We start from the raw sequence: 17,706 nt of genomic DNA on the forward strand, positions 1-17,706 counted from the left end.
GAGCGTTGAAGTTAGAGATTCGTTTAAATTGCGTTACTGCAAATACGCAACAGCTTGACTTGCTGCGGATTTTTAAATTTGCGGTCGGTAATTCCTATCTTCAGGCGTTTCCATCTCTGACCTCCCACTGACATTAATGGGAGGCAGAGAAAGCGGTTTAAGCAGCGTTTTTTTTGCCAGCGGCGCTCAATGGCCGTGGCTGAAAAACAAGGCAAACCGCGTGCAGGCAGGTCAAAATTCCTGAAGGAATTTTGAGGCAGATTTTTTCCGCCTGCAAAAAAACTCAGTGTGAACAGGGCCTTAATGCTTCTCTGCTGCCGGCCACCAACTCTGCGCAAGGTACCGCAACACAGCCCCGTTCACTTTAATGGAGCGGTGCAGCCGTTTCCTGTACAATGGGTGGCCGGGAGCGCCGCTGTGCAGTAGAAAAGCTGAACAAACCTCAGTCCCTTAATTCTTGGATAGGCAGTCCCATCGCTCGGACTCCCACAGTCACACAATACAGGCCCTTCAGGGGTTGTGGGCCAAATTTCCCAGACTGCTGCTTGGCAAATCTTCCTAGTTGCATACCGTAGATATATATTCCCCAGTCCTCTTATGGCTGTTTGGCTAGGTAGACTCCACATTCAGGACTACAGGAAAGCTGGGTGGTGGCCATATTGGTTGTTACCCAGATTACCCTGAACTGATGAATATGTGAACCATTTATTTGGATTTTATTTCTTATTGTGAAATAAACAATTCTTAGATCTCAGTGCTGAAGACATGGCCACTTATTTTAAAGTTAAAATTGACAACATCCGGCATAAGATTATCTCCCAGTCCCCTAGTAACATCGATCCCCTTCCCTCCCGCGCTCCCTCTTCTTCACTCTCAGCATTTGACCCAATAACAGAAGAAGTCTCGAGGCTCCTCTCTTCTTCTCATCCTACTACCTGCCCTAGTGATCCTGTCCCCTCACACCTCCTCCAGTCCCTCTCCCCTCACACCTCCTCCAGTCCCTCTCCCCTCACACCTCCTCCAGTCCCTCTCCCCAGCTGTCACTAGTCACCTGACTAAAATATTTAACCTCTCTCTTTCCTCTGGTATCTTTCCCTCCGCTTTTAAACATGCCATTATAAACCCATTATTGAAAAAACCAACACTTGACCCATCCAGCGCTGCCAACTACCGACCAGTCTCTAATCTGCCCTTCATCTCCAAACTCCTGGAACGCTTGGTCTACTCTCGCCTTATCCGCTATCTCTCTGCTAACTCCATTCTTGACCCCTTACTATCTGGTTTCCGCACTCTACACTCCACAGAAACTGCCCATACTAAAGTCTCAAATGATCTCTTGGCGGCTAAATCGGAGGGTAAATCCTCTCTCCTGATTCTTTTGGATCTCTCTGCAGCCTTTGACACTGTAGACCACAAACTCCTACTTAACATGCTCCACTCTATTGGCCTCAAGGACGCGGCTCTCTCTTGGTTTTCCTCCTATCTCTCTGACCGCTCATTCAGTGTGTCATTTGCTGGTTCCACTTCTTCTCCTCTTCCCCTTGCTATCGGGGTTCCTCAGGGATCAGTCCTAGGTCCGCTGCTCTTTTCTCTCTACACAGCTCCTATTGGACAAACCATCAGCAGATTTGGCTTCCAGTACCATCTCTACGCTGATGACACCCAATTATATGCCTCTTCCCGTGACATCACCCCTGCTCTAATACAAAACCAGTGATTGTCTGTCCGCTGTCTCTAACATCATGTCCTCTCTCTATCTGAAACTGAATCTTTCTAAAACTGAGCTCCTTGTGTTCCCACCATCTACTAACCTCCCTAAACCTGATGTCTCCATCTCTGTGTGTGGCACTATCATAACTCCTAAGCAGCACGCCCGCTGTCTCTACCATCACTCCTAAGCAGCACGCCCGTAACTCCTAAGCAGTGCGCCCGCTGTCTCTATCATAACTCCTAAGCAGTGCGCCCGCTGTCTATCATAACTCCTAAGCAGCGCGCCCGCTGTCTCTATCATAACTCCTAAGCAGTGCGCCCGCTGTCTCTATCATAACTCCTAAGCAGTGCGCCCGCTGTCTCTACCATAACTCCTAAGCAGTGCGCCCGCTGTCTCTATCATAACTCCTAAGCAGTGCGCCCGCTGTCTCTACCATCACTCCTAAGCAGTGCGCCCGCTGTCTCTATCATAACTCCTAAGCAGCACGCCCGCTGTCTCTATCATAACTCCTAAGCAGTGCGCCCGCTGTCTCTATCATAACTCCTAAGCAGTGCGCCCGCTGTCTCGGGGTTATTTTTGACTCAGATCTTTCCTTTACTCCTCACATACAATCACTTTCACGCTCCTGTCATTTTCACCTCAAAAACATCTCCAGAATCCGCTCTTTTCTTACTGAGGAAACCGCCAAAACTCTCATTGTGGCTCTGATTCACTCTCGTCTTGACTCCTGTAACTCATTACTAGTCGGTCTTCCCCTCACTAAACTCTCCCCTCTCCAATCTATCCTCAATGCAGCAGCCAGGCTCATCTTTATGACCAACCGCTACACCAACGCCTCTAATCTGTGCCAGTCACTACACCGCTACACCAACGCCTCTACACTATGCCAGTCACTACGCCAACGCCTCTACCCTGTGCCAGTCACTATGCCAACGCCTCTACCCTGTGCCAGTCACTACGCCAACACCTCTACCCTGTGCCAGTCACTACGCCAACGCCTCTACCCTGTGCCAGTCACTACGCCAACGCCTCTACCCTGTGCCAGTCACTACGCCAACGCCTCTACCCTGTGCCAGTCACTACGCCAACGCCTCTACCCTGTGCCAGTCACTACGCCAACGCCTCTACCCTGTGCCAGTCACTACGCCAACGCCTCTACCCTGTGCCAGTCACTGCAGTGGTTGCCCATCCCCTTCCGAATAAAATTCAAACTTATTACTCTCCCCCACGACGCTCTCCACAGTGCTGCACCTCCTTACATCTCCTCCCTCATCTCTGTCCACCACCCTACTCGGGCTCTGCGTTCTGCCAACGACCTTACATTAAAATCCTCCATAATCCGAACCTCCCACTCCCGTCTCCAGGATTTCTCTCGTGCTGCCCCGTCCTCTGGAATGTGCTACCCCAGACAATCCGATTAATTCCCAATATCCACAGTTTTAAACGTGCCCTGAAAACACATCTATTTAGACCGGCCTATAACATTCCCTAATCTGACTCCTTTCCATGGCCCTCCTTTTAGATTAGTCATCAGAATAAGATTCCCTCACACTCCTTCTCTTCATGTCCGTCATACACGGATACTGGCTGGTGACGGCTCATGCAGCTTTATGTCACCACCGCATGTGTATAAAAATGGCCGGACCATTGTACAGAACAAACACTGTTACACTTTGTGTCTCCCTTATGTCCTCATAGATTGTAAGCTCTTGCGAGCAGGGTCCTTACTCCCCAGGTTTGAATTGTAAATTAACTTTGTCACTATGTAATGTCTGATATTGTTTGTTTCATGTCCCCTCTAAATTGTAAAGTGCTGCGTAATATGTTGGCGCTATAAAGATTATTATTATTATTATATAATGACTCTGACGATGATTCATGGTGGTTACAAGTGTAATTCCCTGTATCTTACCAGCCTGACAGCGCTGCCCTTTGGATTATGTTGTTGGACAAAGATATTTACAATCTATTGATTCATTAAATAGAGTTCTGGCTTCTAATCAATTCCCTAACATTACACTGAAGAAATTCTTCACGAGGGTGTATCTGGACTTGGTATTGATCTAATTCCCAGACTTGCAAAGCAACAGAAAATGTACTGACCGTGATAGAAAAGTAAGAGGCAGATGTAAGTAAAAGCAATGCGCGATCAAATCCTACATAAACGGTGGCCTTCCACAAGATAACTTCTATAATACTGCCCCCTATATACAAGAATATAACTACTATAATACTGCCCCTATATACAAGAATATAACTACAATAATACTGCCCCTATATACAAGAATATAACTACTATAATACTGCCTCTATATACAGGAATATAACTACTATAATAATTCTATATACAAGAATATAACTACTATAATACTGCCCCTATATACAAGAATATAACTACAATAATACTGCCCCTATATACAAGAATATAACTACTATAATACTGCCCCTATATACAAGAATATAACTACTATAATACTGCCCCCTATATACAAGAATATAACTACAATAATACTGCCCCTATATACAAGAATATAACTACTATAATACTGCCCCTATATACAAGAATATAACTACTATAATACTGCCCCTATATACAAGAATATAACTACTATAATACTGCCCCTATATACAAGAATATAACTACTATAATACTGTCCCTATATACAAGAATATAACTACTATAATACTGCCCCCTATATACAAGAATATAACTACTATAATACTGCCCCTATATACAAGAATATAACTACTATAATACTGCTCCTATATACAAGAATATAACTACTATAATACTGCCCCCTATATACAAGAATATAACTACTATAATACTGCCCTCTATATACAAGAATATAACTACTATAATACTGCCCCTATACACAAGAATATAACTACTATAATACTGTCCCTATATACAAGAATATAACTACTATAATACTGCCCCCTATATACAAGAATATAACTACTATAATACTGCCCCTATATACAAGAATATAACTACTATAATACTGCTCCTATATACAAGAATATAACTACTATAATACTGCCTCCTATATACAAGAATATAACTACTATAATACTGCCCCCTATATACAAGAATATAACTACTATAATACTGCCTCCTATATACAAGAATATAACTACTATAATACTGCCCCTATATACAAGAATATAACTACTATAATACTGCCCCCTATATACAAGAATATAACTACTATAATACTGCCTCCTATATACAAGAATATAACTACTATAATACTGCCCCTATATACAAGAATATAACTACTATAATACTGCCCCCTATATACAAGAATATAACTACTATAATACTGCCCCCTATATACAAGAATATAACTACTATAATACTGCTCCCTATATACAAGAATATAACTACTATAATACTGCCCCTATATACAAGAATATAACTACTATAATACTGCCCCTATATACAAGAATATAACTACTATAATACTGCCTCCTATATACAAGAATATAACTACTATAATAACTCTCCTATATACAAGAATATAACTACTATAATACTGCCCCTATATACAAGAATATAACTACTATAATACTGCCCCTATATACAAGAATATAACTACTATAATACTGCCTCCTATATACAAGAATATAACTACTATAATACTGCCCCCAATAACAAGAATATAACTACTATAATACTGCCCCCTATATACAAGAATATAACTACTATAATACTGCTCCTATATACAAGAATATAACTACTATAATACTGCCCCCTATATACAAGAATATAACTACTATAATACTGCTCCTATATACAAGAATATAACTACTATAATACTGGGAAAAAGAAAAAAAAAATTCGGCGCTGTGTTTGATTAAAAAGAAAAATTGTTCCCAATTTTATTGAAAAAATGGTTAAAAGTTGCACGGAGACGCAGTCTCAAGGTGTATATATAAAGCGGGCTGGATGACCTTGGCCTACGCGTTTCAAGCAAACGTGTTGCTCTTAATCATGGCAAAAAGGATATGAGTGCCCCCAATGCTGTGTCTGCTTTTTGCCATGATTAAGAGCAACACGTTTGCTCGAAACGCGTAGGCCAAGGTCATCCAGCCCGCTTTATATATACACCTTGAGACTGCGTCTCCGTGCAACTTTTAACCATTTTTTCAATAAAATTGGGAACAATTTTCCTTTTTAATGAAACACAGCGCTGGATTTTTAATTTCTTTTTCCTGATATACCCACCGCTGGCCGTAGCGGGGATCCGTGCGAGGTGTCTGGAGACGCAACTACTGGTGAGCTGGAGGTTTCCTCCTTTCTTTACTACTATAATACTGCTCCTATATACAAGAATATAACTACTATAATACTGCCCCTATATACAAGAATATAACTACTATAATACTGCCCCTATATACAAGAATATAACTACTATAATACTGCTCCCTATATACAAGAATATAACTACTATAATACTGCCCCCTATATACAAGAATATAACTACTATAATACTGCTCCTATATACAAGAATATAACTACTATAATACTGCCTCTATATACAAGAATATAACTACTATAATACTGATCCTATATACAAGAATATAACTACTATAATACTGCCCCCTATATACAAGAATATAACTACTATAATGCTGCCCCTATCTACATGTATAAGAATATAACTACTATAATACTGCCCCCTATATACAAGAATATAACTACTATAATACTGCCTCCTATATACAAGAATATAACTACTATAATACTGCTCCCTATATACAAGAATATAACTACTATAATACTACCCCCTATATACAAGAATATAACTACTATAATACTGACCCCCTATATACAAGAATATAACTACTATAATACTGCCCCTATATACAAGAATATAACTACTATAATACTGTCCCTATATACAAGAATATAACTACTATAATACTGCCCCCTATATACAAGAATATAACTACTATAATACTGCCCCTATATACAAGAATATAACTACTATAATACTGCCCCTATATACAAGAATATAACTACTATAATACTGCCCCTATATACAAGAATATAACTACTATAATACTGCCCCTATATACAAGAATATAACGACTATAATACTGCCCCCTATATACAAGAATATAACTACTATAATACTGCCCCTATATACAAGAATATAATTACTATAATACTGCCCCTATATACAAGAATATAACTACTATAATACTGCTCCCTATATACAAGAATATAACTACTATAATACTGCCTCCTATATACAAGAATATAACTACTATAATACTGACCCCTATATACAAGAATATAACTACTATAATACTGCCTCCTATATACAAGAATATTACTACTATAATACTGCTCCTATATACAATAATATAACTACTATAATACTGCCCCTATATACAAGAATATAACTACTATAATACTGCCCCCTATATACAAGAATATAATAACTATAATACTGCCCCCTATATACAAGAATATAACTACTATAATACTGCCCCTATATACAAGAATATAACTACTATAATACTTGTTGGCCCACGACCCCTGTTTTGTTTTGTTAAGGTTATCTTCATGTTGACCTGTGCCAGCCTCGCCACCCACATTGTACAACTTGAGAAGTTTTGTAGGTGTTTGACATATATAATGGTCTATTGCTGCCAGGAAAAGAACTGCTGCCGTACGCTTCTAAGGTGGCAGCAACAGTCGAGGTCCCACCCAGAGCCCCCGAGAGACTGGCGCAAGAGAGCGGGCAGCTGCTTAACATTATATAGGCAGTAGTGGCATCACTGCTCTGTAGTAATAGCCTATAGTGCCGATCACTGACTAAGGGGGTGGGGTTGTGACAACTACCGCTGCAGCCTCACAAGCATCCAGCCGCTGCTTTTCCCCCAGTAGTTATCAACCATTATATATGCAAAACCTCTAGAAAATGAGTTCTACCTGAATGTGTTCCTGTGATGTGGGACAATGACCCCGGCACAGATCATGTGGTGTTACTAGAAGTTTTACATAGGACTGCAGGTCGACCTTGTAAATTCTTTTATTTCCGTGAGTTATGACAAATACAGTACAGACCCATAATGGATTACAGTGATCTGCGTACATAGAGGTTTACAGCAAGGTGCGTCCACAGATTATTTGTATTCTACTTAAGAAGTTGAGTCACTTTGTAAATACCTCACATTATTCTGTACTGATCCTGATTTACATAATGGATTATACTCCAGAGCTGCACTCACTATTCTGCTGGTTTGAGATCTTCCAAAATTCTCTGCCGATTCAATGTCTGCACAGAGCTTGTCCCGGTGATTTGATTTGGGTAAGTATCATGTTCCCTGTGACGCAACCAGCAGAATGAGTGCAGCTCTGGGGTATAATACAGGATGTAACTCAGGATCAGTACAGGATAAGTAATGTAATGTATGTACACAGTGACACCACCAGCAGAATAGTGAGTGCAGCTCTGGAGTATAATACAGGATATAACTCAGGATCAGTACAGGATAAGTAATGTAATGTATGTACACAGTGACACCACCAGCAGAATAGTGAGTGCAGCTCTGGAGTATAATACAGGATGTAACTCAGGATCAGTACAGGATAAGTAATGTAATGTATGTACACAGTGACTGCACCAGCAGCATAGTGAGTGCAGCTCTGGAGTATTATACAGGATGTAACTCAGGATCAGTACAGGATAAGTAATGTATGTACACAGTGACTCCACCAGCAGAATAGTGAGTGCAGCTCTGGAGTATAATACAGAATGTAACTCAGGATCAGTACAGGATAAGTAATGTAATGTATGTACACAGTGACTCCACCAGCAGAATAGTGAGTGCAGCTCTGGAGTATAATACAGAATGTAACTCAGGATCAGTACAGGATAAGTAATGTAATGTACAGTGGAGGAAATAAGTATTTGATCCCTTGCTGATTTTGTAAGTTTGCCCACTGTCAAAGACATGAACAGTCTAGAATTTTTAGGCTAGGTTAATTTTACCAGTGAGAGATAGATTATATAAATAAAAAAAAAGAAAATCACATAGTCAAAATGATCTATATTTATTTGCATTGTGCACAGAGAAATAAGTATGTGACCCCCTACCAACCATTAAGAGTTCAGCCTCCTCCAGACCAGTTACACGCTCCAAATCAACTTGGTGCCTGCATTATAGACAGCTCTTACATGGTCACCTGTATAAGAGACTCCTGTCCACAGACTCAATGAATCAGTCTGACTCTAACCTCTACAACATGGGCAAGACCAAAGAGCTTTCTAAGGATGTCAGGGACAAGATCATAGACCTGCACAAGGCTGGAATGGGCTACAAAACCATAAGTAAGACGCTGGGTGAGAAGGAGACAACTGTTGGTGCAATAGTAAGAAAATGGAAGACATACAAAATGACTGTCAATCGACATCGATCTGGGGCTCCATGCAAAATCTCACCTCGTGGGGTATCCTTGATCCTGAGGAAGATGAGAGCTCAGCCGAAAACTACACGGGGGGAACTTGTTAATGATCTCAAGGCAGCTGGGACCACAGTCACCAAGAAAACCATTGGTAACACATTACGCCGTAATGGATTAAAATCCTGCAGTGTCCGCAAGGTCCCCCTGCTCAAGAAGGCACATGTACAGGCCCGTCTGAAGTTTGCAAATGAACATCTGGATGATTCTGAGAGTGATTGGGAGAAGGTGCTGTGGTCAGATGAGACTAAAACGGAGCTCTTTGGCATTAACTCAACTCGCTGTGTTTTGGGGAAGAGAAATGCTGCCTATGACCCAAAGAACACCGTCCCCACTGTTAAGCATGGAGGTGGAAACATTATGTTTTGGGGGTGTTTCTCTGCTAAGGGCACAGGACTACTTCACCGAATCAATGGGAGAATGGATGGAGCCATGTACCATCAAATCCTGAGTGACAACCTCCTTCCCTCCACCAGGACATTAAAAATGGCTCGTGGCTGGGTCTTCCAGCACGACAATGACCCGAAACATACAGCCAAGGCAACAAAGGAGTGGCTCAAAAAGAAGCACATTAAGGTCATGGAGTGGCCTAGCCAGTCTCCAGACCTTAATCCCATCGAAAACTTATGGAGGGAGCTGAAGATCCGAGTTGCCAAGCGACAGCCTCGAAATCTTAATAATTTACAGATGATCTGTAAAGAGGAGTGGGCCAAAATTCCATCTAACATGTGTGCAAACCTCATCATCAACTACAAAAAACGTCTGAGTGCTGTGCTTGCCAACAAGGGTTTTGCCACCAAGTATTAAGTCTTGTTTGCCAAAGGGATCAAATACTTATTTCTCTGTGCACAATGCAAATAAATATATATAATTTTGACAATGTGATTTTCTGTTTTTAAAAAAAATATAAGCTATCTCTCACTGGTAAAATTAACCTAGCCTAAAAATTCTAGACTGTTCATGTCTTTGACAGTGGGCAAACTTACAAAATCAGCAAGGGATCAAATACTTATTTCCTTCACTGTATGTACACAGTGACTCCACCAGCAGAATAGTGAGTGCAGCTCTGGGCTCTGGAGTATAATACAGGATGTAACTCAGGATCAGTACAGGATAAGTAATGTAATGTATGTACACAGTGACTCCACCAGCAGAATAGTGAGTGCAGCTCTGGAGTATAATACAGGATATAACCCAGGATCAGTACAGGATAAGTAATGTCATGTATGTACACAGTGACTCCACCAGCAGAATAGTGAGTGCAGCTCTGGAGTATAATACAGGATGTAACTCAGGATCAGTACAGGATAAGTAATGTAATGTATGTACACAGTGACTCCACCAGCAGAATAGTGAGTGCAGCTCTGGAGTATAATACAGGTTATAATTTAGGATCAATAGCAGATAAGCATATTCTGATTGCTTCCCCCGAATACTTCAAGGAGAACCCCAAGATCTTTATAGGGTAGAACTTCCAGGATGGTGAGATTGGAAGGAGGCGTGTTGAACCCTAGCCCTCGCAGATCATGAGGTTCAGAAGAACATGTTCTTATTCTGTTGTGTATGTAATGAGCGCAGGACTCAGCTGTTCCTCTCGGACTCCCGAGGATTGTCTGACCATTATTACTGCAGATCTGGCCGCTGCTATAAACCTCTTTACTCAGGGATTTGAAAAGGCAAATGTTATAAAAACATTTTCCGTGTCACCGTCCTAGGTAAATATACAGTCTCTTATTGTAGTACTAGACCTGATGTGATCAGAAATGTAAAGGGGCTCTCCACTGAAAGGCTGGCAAACATTGTAGGAAGAGATTAGCATGGGTGGAGTAACACCAAAGCACTGCCCTGAGTCTGTTTTTTGAGACCTGTGTAATCTGAGACTGACTGGTTGTCGGGGACCTGATGCCTGACAATACCTACATTAGACTGGTAGTTAGGCAACTTGTCCATAGCAACGGGACTGTCTGTCAGACATAACTCCACTGTTATCTCAGAGATGGATTGTCACTGTGCTGAGGGCAGAAACGGGCAAGTCAACTTCCAGTCGTCGCCATCTTTGGAACGGAGATGGCTGTTTAGAGTAGTGTTGTCAAACCTGTGGCGAAACTACAACTCCCAGCATGCCCTGAGCGAAGCGGTTAATGTCGCTAAGAATATATAACCTTGCATCTGAGACCAGGCCTAGGCTGTTTCCTCGTCACAAGTGAACATGGCCCCCCCGGTCTCCTCCTGTTTTGTTACCACCGTGACCATCAATTGGCTGCCACAGACATCGGGAATGGGTGGGCGTCCATAGTTGCCATTGGCACATGAATTTCGCCAAATTTAATAGGTACGCACGTTTAGAAATGGGTTTTTTAGCTATTAGAATGAAAGGGTTTATGCAAGATTATCTTACTACTCGGCAATGTCACTAGCGGTGGGCGGGGCTGTGACAACCTCCTTATTGATTTTCATGAAATAAAAAGTGGGTGTCGTCATGGGCCAAACAGGGGAACTCGGGAATCCATGTGCTTTGGGTGGAGCAACCATTTAGCCATCTAAAATTTTTCACTTTGAGAGCTCAACCAACTCTGTAGGAAAAATGTTCAACTCCATCCACGCAGATTATATGACGTATCCAAGGTAAGGAGCACATAGCAACACCGCTGGCCTACTGTAGCTACATCTTTGATTTTTTTTTTTTTTTAGATCTTTCCAGTCACTGTTATCTTCTGATAAGGCCGAATTCAGACGACCGTAGTATACGTCCGTGTGGCGCCGTTACGTGGACGCCTGTATTTCAATGAGGCCGTCCACACAGCCGTTGTTTCATGGACCGTGTGAAGGGCCCGTTGAAAAATAGAACATGTCGTGTTTTCTTCCGTTTTCGCTGATCCTTCCATAGACAATCACGTGTGAAATCTGGGATCTCCGACCCTCTAAAGAGCTCAAACCCCTTTGACACTTCTCAGAGATTTCTCTTACTGGACACCGGACACAACCTTCTATGCACGCTGCCATTGTTGTGTCTGATGTCCACTAGGAGAGATATATGCGTGGTACCAAAGGGCAATTGAACTTTAATGGGCGCGTGCATAGAAGGTTGTCAGATCTCCAGAAAGAGACATCTCTGAGCAGTACCAAAGGGCTCCGATCTCTGTATAAAGCCCCAAAAGGGTGACCCATGTTCTTGAATTTCCCAGTAATGACTCTCGACCTTCTCTCTCTCTCTGCAGGAGTTCTGCTCCGACCCTCGTCTTTTTGTGGATGGCATCAGCTCGCACGACTTGCACCAGGGTCAGGTGGGGAACTGCTGGTTTGTGGCCGCCTGTTCCTCTCTGGCATCACGGGAGCCCTTGTGGCAGAAGGTAAGAAGCTCAGGAACCAAATGGAAACCAAAAGCTTTATCCTTGTGTAATGAACAGTTCTGCAACTTCCTTATAGGCTTTGTGGATCAATTCTTCTGTATTTTCAAGATCTCTGCTTGATGACGCTGAATGGAAACATTCTTGTCTACATTGCTTTGCATTGCAGGATAATAGCCTACACTGGATTTTTTTTCAGCCTCACCTGCTATGTTACATCCAGAGGCCGAAAACCTGTAAACATCTAAAACTTCTCACAGCTGAGGGTTTGTTACAATTATATCCAGTCTAGATAATCCTCTGAGCGAAACACAGCAGCAGCGCAAATCTCTCTCCTGTCCTGTCCCTAAGTGTTATAATTGTCGGCTGAACTTTCTTCTGTATTCTCGATCAGAGAATTATCACAGTCCAGCCACAAGTTCAGCTCTGCTACATCTAGATTGATGTATGGGTTGATATGTGTGCTCCTTCTTTACTACTACCTGAGTTGTGGTTATTGAATACATGTGATGGATGAGCGGCGCCTCTGGATTATAGATTTATATATAAGCTGCAGCTTCTCGTCCCCAGAGCTCACTCTTATGGGTCAGAAGTGTCTTGTGAGAGCTCATTACTCTGCTTTTCCTGCCCAGTTGCCTGGAGGCTCTGCGGCGCCCACATGCCTCTGGAGACCGCTGTTTACTGTTTATTACATTCATCGTCAATCCGGATGGAAAATTTGCAACTACGATTTCCGCTAAGCATAGGAGCGTGCGAGCTCTACATACGCGGAGCCAAGGTCTATAGGTGGGCAGGGGAAAAACGGCTGCCTGAGTCTGGGCATATAGACCAATAGTGGGCAACTGGTGGTCTCTGTAAGGCAATTTTAATGTAATATAATGGGGTCCCCCATTAAGGACCCTTATCTACTTTCCAAAGCAGAGTGATGCGCGTGCTGACTGGCTCATTGGTGTATTACAGGGACAATCTGCAATGTGAACTGTGTAATGCTTCATTTCTCCTGTGGTGGCGCTGCAGCGGAATTGAACCTTTTCTGCCAGGTTCATCACAGGTTACAGCTGATCGCTGGCAGTGTGACACCATGTGATTGGCTTATTTTTTGGAGACTTGTCTAATAAAAGGGATTGTAAAAAGCAGGCAAACACTTTAAGTATCGGAATGGATACTAGAGCTCTTTTTTTTTTTTTTTAGGTTAAGGCGGCAGGATTTGGCAAAGGATTGAATGTGAATGAATTGATTGAGTATATTTCCCCCATCCATGTTAGAATATATACAAATATCTACGAACAACCACCACCATCTCTTCAAGATAAAGTCCTAATATAAATTGCTTGGGGACTAAAGTGTAAACGAATATATTCGGAAAATATCTGTAGTTATGTATTTGTGAAGAATTAACCTAGAGGGGTCCCATGGAGCTCCTCTTTTATGATCCCATACAGCCAATCAGTGAAAAGTCCCTGATGGAGTTTGGAGAGCCGTCCAGTGAGTGCTACAGCAACTTGTAGTTTAGGATGATTTCAAACAACTACTGGAACCCCCACCAATCATGAGAACGGGGGCCCGGAACTCCCAGATACCCCCACCCAGAAGTGGTGAGTAGGAGCTTGAATGTAGAGGTGGTTGAACATGCGCCCACCTCTCCATTCAATGCCTATGGGATTGACTGAAACAGACGAGCGCTGTACTAGGCTGTTTCCGCCATTTCCATAGACTTTGAATGAAGTGGCAGCACACATGCTCAACCGCCGCTCCATTCAATGTCCTCCTCACTGCGGTTGAGCAGCAGTCAGAAGGAACAGTGGGTTTGGGACCCCCGTTCTCGTGATTGGTGTGGGTCCCAGAGGTGGAGTTCCCAGCCATCAGACAAGTATTTATCCTGTGGAATACTCCATTAAAGAGGTCTGTTTCGGCGATATTAAATTTTGGTTGGTCCAATTAGGGAACCCTTTTCCTTGATGTGACTAGCTTGGTTTCCAAGTTATCATTCTAAGAAAAAAAGGATGAATTGAGTTTCCAAAAACATCAAGGAACTTCTGCAGAGAAGCAGACCCGACTCTTAAGATGTCGTCTATATACCCGGATAGGACATATGGATAGGGGATGTCCAATTGGGACCATCCCTTTTAATCTAATCTAATAATATAAGTTATTTGTTGTGGGGTGAAGAAATATTTTAGGCAATAAGAAAGTGGCAGTGGTCAGGTTCTTCTCTTGGACAAGGGAGACGCATAGGATAATGGACGTGATGGGAAGTTACGTGACACCTGGCGATATTTCCTTACAGTAAAGGCATCCTATTTATGGAATCATTACGGTTTTCCCTCTCCCAGCATCAGGTTTCTAAGGAAACATCTACGCAAAGCTACTCCCTGTAGATATATTTACATAAGCTATTACGTGGGGCTAAAGCTGCAAATTAGACAAGAGCATCCTCGGGAATCCTCCAAGGACCTCTTGTCTCAATGAACTGGGGTTGCTTAGCATTCGTGAGTTGGAGGAAGGTGAAGAGAAACCTCTTTCCTCAAGTTCATTTTTATCTGGTCTACCAAGACAGCAAGACCTCTCAAAGTTGGAAAACTGAAGGCCATGGCGACAGAGGCATCGGAAATCGAGCTTGTCTTCACAGAGGATGCTCAACTCACCAAGTGCATGCGTTTACGAGCCCTTAGCCTTCAGCAGAGGAACGCCAAGCCCCAAGACGGTGAAAAGTTACTAAAGTCCAACGAGTACGTCTATCGGCTGGACTTCGGCAAACAAAAGTTGAAGTTCCTGTGGTGGAAAGTCCACTTTATGAAGCCTGGAAGGGTCGTCATCACTGGAACGTCCCAACATTGGACTCCAGACCTCACCAACCTCATGAACAGGCAGCTTCTGGATCCTTCGGCAATATTCTGGAAGATTAGTGACGATGACGAGGTCCAGGTCAACGAGGCAGATGCCCAAGAGTTCGGGGAAAGGCTGTGTGAGCTGGCCAAGATTCGGAAAGTTATGTTCTTCCTCCTGACTTTTGCCGAAGGTGCTGAACCTGGGAATGTCACTTGCTCGGTTGGATTCAAAGTCTGAAGATTCTCCTAAATACTGAGGAGTCACTAATATTGATAAATTTAAGAACCCTAAATATCGGTCTACTGAAATAAGGATTTTCTTGCAAAATTTATGTGTAGCCAACTACGTGCATGTCCGTAAAGTTATTACAATTTGAATTGGTGCTTTTGTCTGTGTTTTTTTTTGTTTTGTGTTTTTTTTTTTTTTTTTTTTTGTAATTCATGTTAATGTTCTGTTTTATATTGTACTTTCTAAAGAGCATGTAGAGTTTTGCAACCACGTATTTATTGCTCTTGTGAATTAAAAAAATAAATAAGCAACTTTGCAATTACTTAAAAATCTACCACCGTTTTGTGTATACAGCTCCTATGCAGACCCGTGTCTCCATTGTTACAAGCCCTGTATAGTCTGATCTTGCAGTCGTGTGTTACTCCACTCCCTTTGCACCCTCTTTTTGAATCCTGACGAAAGATTGAAGAGAGTAGCACCGGACAGCAGTGCAGTGTGATCCAGACTACACAAGGTTTGTTTGATGTCTGTTACCATGGAAACCCTTTGCCTGAAATTAAAAAATCTCCTACCGTTTTGTGTATACAGCTCCTATGCAAACCGATTTTGTAAAGTTGCTTAATTTTGTTTTTTTACGTTGTATTGGGGGAGTTGTGGTTGCAAAATCCTTACGTTTCATATTTCAACTTAAAAACCAAAAATTGTTAACCAAAACAGAAGATTTGCTATTTTTTTTTTATTACTACTTTCAATATTATCTACTTTTAAATATCATCATTTTAAAATAATTTATGGCTGAGAAGCAACAACAAATGTAAAAATGTCCAATCTTTTTTGCAGTGAATTTAGAATAATGGGATCAGAGGGCGTGGAATTTGGTTTCAAATTCATTCGAGATATGAGAAATGTTGCAAAAATATAAAAATGTGATAACATTTTTGCTTTTATCCTTTTGAATTTATGTATTTTTAAAAAACATTTTTAAAATTCCTGAAGTTGTTGCTATATTTTTTATTCTCTTATTACTTTCTTCTTATGTCTATGCCTGTCCAAAGCAATTGCTATATATTATAATTATCACAAATATTCAATGTCTATATACAGTATATTTTAAAGTTACATGACAAATAAAATAGTTTTTGTTTTTTTTACTTCGTTTATTCTAGTCCTTTTAATTTTTAATTTTTTTCCTCTGTTTTATTTTAACACTAATGTTCACACGAAGTTATTTGCAGGCGGAAAATTCTGCCTGGAAAAATCAGCTCTGTTTTTTTTTTGTTTTTTTTTTAAGTGGTTTTGCACCACACGCGTTTTTTTGCCGCAATTTGACCTGTTTTTTTTTTTTGTTTTTTTTTTTCTAAGCTATCTCCAACAGAGAAGGAATAACCGTGAGCGTTTTTGCCAAAAATCGCGGCAAAAAAAGCATCAAACGCGTTTATTTCCGTCTCCCTTTGGTTTCAATGGGGTTTTTGAGGCGGAATGCGCCTCAAGATGGGGCATGTCGCTTCTTTATACCGCGAGCATTTTTTCTGCTTGCGGTAAAAAACACCTACGGCAAAAGCCGCAGCAAAGAACTCAGTGTGAACAGGGCCTAAAAATGTCAGTCAGTGATAATAAATAAACATTTAGACACCATAAATTCTGGATAAATTTCGCTTTCATAGGCAAAAGTTGCAATACCAGGCACAGCCCATGGACAAGAGTGGCGCTGTTTCCTAAACACAATTAATTTTTTTATCCTCTCTGGATTCGAATATGTCGCTTTTTTCCCCCAAGAAACAGCGCCACACCAGTCGATGGGCTGTATCTGGTATTGCAGCTTGGCTCTATTGAAGTGAATGGGACTTTGCTGCAATACCACACACAACCTGTGGACGGGGGTTACACACTTTTTCTAATCCTTGACAACTCTTTAATATCTTATGCAAGATTATAACCTAGGGCGTATACGACTGCTCATTTTTTATCTTTGGGGATTTCAGGGCTGTATTCCAGATTTTATGTACCCGTGGCTGAAATGACCATACTCTTTAATTAGCCATCCGGGGGGCACATACTTTTGGCCATGTACTGTAAGCGTGACAGCCAATAGCAGCTTTTCTATAGCCAGG

At 41.6% G+C, this 17,706-nt stretch overlaps 2 protein-coding genes across 2 annotated transcripts in view; both read left to right on the forward strand.

Moving 5' to 3' along the window:
- CAPN5 (calpain 5) overlaps positions 1–17,706 on the forward strand; it is a 73,698-nt gene that overhangs the window by 27,309 nt on the left and 28,683 nt on the right. The window contains exon 3 of the mRNA XM_075851356.1: positions 12,410–12,541. Coding sequence (XP_075707471.1) covers positions 12,410–12,541 — 132 coding nt within the window. The remainder of the gene's footprint in view (positions 1–12,409; positions 12,542–17,706) is intronic.
- OMP (olfactory marker protein) lies at positions 15,128–15,604 on the forward strand. The gene has a single exon (XM_075851357.1). It carries the CDS (start codon positions 15,128–15,130, stop codon positions 15,602–15,604), a length of 477 nt encoding a protein of 158 aa, XP_075707472.1.

The sequence above is a fragment of the Rhinoderma darwinii genome, chromosome 2 (assembly GCF_050947455.1).
Source record: "Rhinoderma darwinii isolate aRhiDar2 chromosome 2, aRhiDar2.hap1, whole genome shotgun sequence".
Taxonomy (NCBI): Eukaryota; Metazoa; Chordata; class Amphibia; order Anura; family Rhinodermatidae; genus Rhinoderma; species Rhinoderma darwinii.